The sequence below is a fragment of the Nannospalax galili genome, unplaced genomic scaffold, assembly GCF_000622305.1.
Source record: "Nannospalax galili isolate Female #2095 unplaced genomic scaffold, S.galili_v1.0 scaffold577, whole genome shotgun sequence".
NCBI classification, from domain to species: Eukaryota; Metazoa; Chordata; class Mammalia; order Rodentia; family Spalacidae; genus Nannospalax; species Nannospalax galili.
The window spans coordinates 1,690,076-1,695,719 of NW_008340387.1; the positions used below are offsets into that span (position 1 = coordinate 1,690,076).

The 5,644-nt window shown below is 48.0% G+C and overlaps 1 protein-coding gene across 2 annotated transcripts in view; it reads left to right on the plus strand.

Annotated features, from left to right (window-relative positions):
* The window catches only part of Rims3 (regulating synaptic membrane exocytosis 3), a 42,654-nt gene that overhangs the window by 21,710 nt on the left and 15,300 nt on the right, over positions 1 to 5,644 (plus strand). For both annotated transcript variants that reach the window (XM_008835437.2, XM_008835436.2), the window contains one exon: positions 3,359 to 3,606. In XM_008835437.2, coding sequence (XP_008833659.1) covers positions 3,390 to 3,606 — 217 coding nt within the window. In that variant the 5' untranslated portion in view covers positions 3,359 to 3,389. The remainder of the gene's footprint in view (positions 1 to 3,358; positions 3,607 to 5,644) is intronic.

Genomic DNA, 5,644 nt, shown 5'->3' on the forward strand with positions numbered 1-5,644 from the left:
CAAAGAAGGCGGAAGGAGGTTTTGACTCATCCCCTCTCAGCCTTAATTCACCAGGCTAGCAGGAGCCAGGCTGACTAAAGGGCCAGTGGCTGTTCTCAGCTATCTGGGGACAATCTTCCTCTGAAGCCAGAGTAGCGCCTCCCAGCTCCCAACCCCATTTTCTCTACCCTTTTTTTTATGCCCTTTTGAAAGGTCAGACTCCCTCAAGCAAAGTGCTCAGGAAGAGAGCTGAGTTGGGAGATGGAGCAAAGGTGGGGAATATAGAGATGGCTTTCCTTCCCTTGCCTAAGCAGAGCTGACTTGGCAGCCAAGTCGTAGAGCTCCACAGCTGGAGACCCCCCCCACCTCTGGGGCTGGAGAGATGACTCAGTGCTTGCTGTGTGAGCATGACGACCTGAGTTCAGATCCCCAGCCAGTTTAGACAAATCAGTAAGCTCCAGGTATGGCAAGATACCCTGACTCAAAAAAATAAGGTGGATGGCGATTAAAGAAGGCACCCAGTATCAGCCTCTGGCCTCCATATACACATATGCACATACACAAAGGTTTTCACAAACACAGAGATCCTACCTCTATGTAAGACTGGGCCACAGAAGCCTGCTGTGCCCTCCCCTAGAGTGTTCTCAGAGCCCTCTGTCCTTCTCTTCCCCAGCTCTTATCGTAACCACCATTAAATATTTAATGATATAATTAGTTATTTACTGTCTGTCTCCCCTCCTGGACTGGAGGTCTTGGGAGGGCAGGGCTGAGCAGGCCTGCTCACTGCTGTATCCCTGGCACTCAGCACTGGCCTTGGAATTTTAGGAAATTAAATATTTGTTGAACACAGTTAATGAGGTCAGTAAATTTTTATACTTTGGAAAGGAATTTGGTAATATAGTCTAAGAATTTTTTAAAAAAAAAACCACCCTAATATCAGACAGGATGCTTTTGGATGAAACAGAGAACTCTGATTCAAACTGGCTTAAGCAATGGGAAATACTCTGAATTGTGGACCAGAGAAAAGCAAGCTCCAGGTGTGGCCTGATGTCTTCTGTCCTGGCTGCCCCAGTAGCCCTGACTTTTGCCCTGCTGTCAGGCTTCCCTAGTAGGAGGGGTGTGTTTGTAGGGAGGGAGCAGACCCCTACCTCTCTTAAAATGAATTGTATCAGCAATGGCCAAATGCCCATTTGGACAAATGAGAGTTGCTAAGGCGAAAGCCATTTACCAATGGCCTTAAATTATATCAGTATCTGCTTCTGAAACAAGGGACAGGGAAGCACCTGGGCAAAGCCGTCATCTGCCAGGTAGCAGGAGGAAAGCTGGGAATTTGGGAAGTTCCCAGCAGTCCACATATCCTCTCACCCAAGTCAGTCCATTTGTCAGTTCTAAGGAAATCAGCAGGCAAAACTGGTCCAGAAATATGTTTATTTCAATGTTCTCTCTCTCTTCATTCTCTCTTCTCTCCTCCACCTCTCTCTCTCCCTCCCTCTCCCTCCCTTCATCCCTCCACCCCCCTCTCTTGGCAAGGTCTCATGTAACCCAAGCTGGCCTGAACTCATGTGTAGCCAAGGATGACCTTGAACTCCTGATCCTTCTGCCTCCACCTTCCAAATGCTGGGATTACAGGTCTGTAACACCACACCAACTGAGCTTCAGTGTTTATTTGAAAAAGAGGGGAGAGGGGAGGGGAGGGGAGGGGAGAGGAGAGGAGAGAGAGGGAGAGAGAGAGAGAGAGAGAGAGAGAGAGAGAGAGAGAAAGGGAGAGAGAAAGAGGGAGAGAGAAACTTGGATCTGATTCAAGAGGTAACTGTATTGAAATATTTAAGTCAATTATGCTATGTCTGTGCAATGGACGATTACAGTGGCATTAAAACATTTAGACAAAGTGTTAATGACCTTGGGAAATGCTTATGATACAATATTAGATGAAAAAATACCAAAATTTAAAATTGTATTTACAAGTCCAATTATTTTCAAGTGCACAGAACAGACAGAGCTGGGCTAAACACTGACAGTGGTGCCTCTTAGCAGCGTAGGGGACTGCAGTTTTCAACTCTGCTTTAGACTTTTCTAGGCCAGCCCCTCCCACAAAGGAGGATCCCTTCCTCAGTCCGCACAGGCTTTTGTGTCATTCTTTTCTTGTTATTTGCTAAGAAAGCAACCATCCTAACATGTACCAAGTATTCTGTTTATTCCTCCCTCCTTCCCTTCCTCCCTTTCTCCTTTCCTCCCTTTCTTCCTTTTATGTGTATGAATGTTTTAGCTGCATGTATGTAAATAAACCATGTACGTGCTATGCCTGCAGAAGTCAGAAGAGGGCGTTGGATCCTCTGGAACTAGAGTTATGATAGTTGTTAGTTGCCGTGTGGGTACTAGGAACCAAACCTGGGTCCTCTGCAAGAGCAGTATTCTTAATCATTGGGCCATTCTCTCTAACCCTGGCTTCTTTTTTTGCTGAGATATTTACTGAAACTCCAGCAAAGTCACCCAGCTAGTGTAGAAGTCTTAGGAATTCAACCCAACTTTGATTGCCAACCAGGTCACTTGCTGATTGTTCATAGCCACGTGCTAAAAAGTCCCATTTTTGTTTTCTGTTTTTTCTTTAATTATTTTAAGATTATTTATTTAGCTGGGTGTGGTGGCGCACACCTTTGATCCCAGCACTCGGGAGGCAGAGGCAGGCGGATCTCTGTGAGTTGAAGGCCAGCCTGGTCTACATAGTGAGTTCCAGACCAGGCTGGCCTTCGCTACAGGGAGACCCTGTCTCAAAAAAAGTTTTTTAAAGAGAGGGTAGGACCTGGAGAGATGGTTCAGTGTTTAAGGGCACTGGTTGATCTTGCAAAGGACAAGGATTCCATTTCCAGTACCCAGATGGCTGCTAACAACCATTCCTAACTCTTGTTTGAGGGAATCTGATGCTCTCTTCTGGCCTTCATGGGAATTATTTTTTTAGAGTGTGTGTGTGTGTGTGTGTGTGTGTGTGTGTGTGTGTGTGTGTGCGCCTGCCACAGTGTGCATCTGGAGGTTAAAGGACAATTTGTGGGAGTTGAGATCCCTGGGACCTTGTGAGTTCCAGGGATCAAACTTGGGTTGACAGCATTGGCAGCAAGCACTTTTACCCACTGAGCCATCTCACTGGCCTTAGTTTCAGTTTTTACAATGTTGGAGATCACAGCCCAGGCTTCTTCCACACCAGGCAAGTGTCAGTACTCCCCATGAATTGAGTCAGACTATGACATTTATTTGTTCATTTAATCCTTACCACCTCAAAGAGGCCAAGTGGCTGACCGAGAGTCACAGAGCTAGGAAGTGGAAGGGCTGCAGGACAGTCACAGGTGTCTGATGTGGAATCCCTGTGTCTCCCACCCACCTTCAGAGTTCCCTGAAGCCCTGCTGCTCTGAGGACCATGTTTAACGGGGAGCCTGGTCCAGCCTCAGCTGGGGCCTCCAGGAATGTGGTGCGGAGTTCCAGCATCAGTGGTGAAATCTGTGGATCCCAGCAAGCTGGGGGCGGGCCCGGGACCACCACAGCCAAGAAACGACGCAGCAGCCTGGGCGCCAAGATGGTGGCCATTGTGGGCCTGACCCAGTGGAGCAAGAGCACATTGCAACTCCCCCAGCCTGGTGAGTGGCATGGGCACCAAGGGGCAGGGGGGTATGTAGAAGTGAATCATTGCACACTGAATGTTGGGTAATTGCACACCCCACATCCCTATACTTCCATGCACTTCTCAGATGCTGATGTTCTTATGGGCCAGTGTGTGTGATCATTCTGTAACCCTCACTGGCAGGCAGTACATTCCAGAGAGGGAAAGTCAGGTGCCCAAGACTGTACAGCCCAGAATGGTGAAGTCTGGACTTAAATGTCCTAATTCATGTCTTCAGTGCTGCATGCTGCCATCTCCACATACCATCTTAAGCATTCAGCAGCTACTTATGAAACAGCCCCATGTTCCTGGTGCCATGCTGTGGTCTCACAAACATGCATCCAAATGATCCTGTCTTGTCATCTCTGAGTCCCCTAAGGACAAATAGTCCCACAAATACAGTTGCAATCACAAGAGAGACACACACACAAATATTCATGACTTCTGTGTTGCCACATCCAAAGTGCTCAGTTGCTCCAGCATGCCACTTGATACACCAATACAGGAAAGCATTGCTGCCTCATTTTCATTACACTGTCCTTGGTCACAAATAAATACCAAATGTGGTTTTACAGATGAACAAACCCGCATCACTTAGATGCACGTGTGCCTTGCAAAGCCACATGTATACACACACCTTAACAGCTACATCCTCATATATACGGTTTGCATTCTCAAACATCTGGTTACAGAATCCCAGTTATGCTCAGACTGCTGGGGGACCCACCTTATCTCACATAGACACATGTGCCCTCACATCACAGAGGAGTCGGCCCTTCCCACCCTGACCCCCTCACTTTGTGGCAACAGTCCAGACACCAGCTGGCTTTGTTTTAAATCTCTTCCTGCTTATTTTGCTCAGAGTAACAACTTCCCCAAGAAACCTTCAAATAGGCAGCTGGATGGGGGTGGGGAAGGGCGGAATGCCAGAGTATCCAGGGAGGATGCTCATCAAGACGCCCTATTGGGGCTGGTATTGGGGGGGGTGCTTTTCCAGGCCTTAAAATAGATTTTTACAAAGCCTTGTGCAGGAACATGGGGGATGGTCTTTTCCAACAGTCAAGCTGCCATGTGGTTTCTACTCAGAGAAAAGCTACATGGGGAGAAGGCCTGAGGTTATTAAAGCCTTAGGGTAAGAAGTGTAGGATTGGGAGGTAGGGATTTGGTAATGCAGGACTTGAGCTGGGGCAAAGAAAGCTGGGATAAAACCAAACTGAGGGATTACACTTAGCAGGTCATGGAAGCTTCAGACCCAAAGACTTCTCATGCTCAAAACGATTGGGAGAGACAGTCTTCCAAGGCTAAGGCAGGGTGTGAGTCACTGGGAGACTTTGCAGAGATCTGCCATGGCTTCATAGACCACAGGCTGGGTGGTCACAGACACCTGGAAGACCTGCTGCCTGGGAAAGAGACAAATGATGGGGCCTCTGGATCCCTTGTCTCTGTGGTATGTAAGGGCACAGCTGAAGGCCTAGGACCTGGGGCCAGGGGAATTGCCCAGATGCCCTTCCAAGTGCAGGTCCCTGTGAATCATCTAATCACTGAATGTCACAGCAGGAAGGGCCCTTGAGGTCATCAAGTCTGATGTACTCATTTATCCATGAGGCATCCAGAGGCTAAGGAGAAGGCATTTCCCTGGAGAATGACCTCAGGCTGGCCTTTGCGGCTACACCCCGTCATTTACTAGCTGGACAGTCTAGGCAAGCTGCTTCACCTCCCGAGCCTGCTGTTTGTTTGTTGAAGGCAATAATGCCTGCTTGGCAGAGCTATCCAGGGGATTAAATGAGACACACATGCAAAGATGCTCAGATTCTTACCTGGTACATGGGAGCCACCCAGTAAAGTACTGTTATGTTATCATTACTCAGAGACACAGTAAAGCCAAAGAGAAACAGCTGTCTGGCCCAGTGCTCCTTCCCTGTAGCATACCCTACTCCAATCTATAGTCCTCTGTCTCTCTGTCAGTCTCTGTCTCTGTCTCTCTCTGTCTCTCTCTCTCTCTCTCTCTCTCTCTC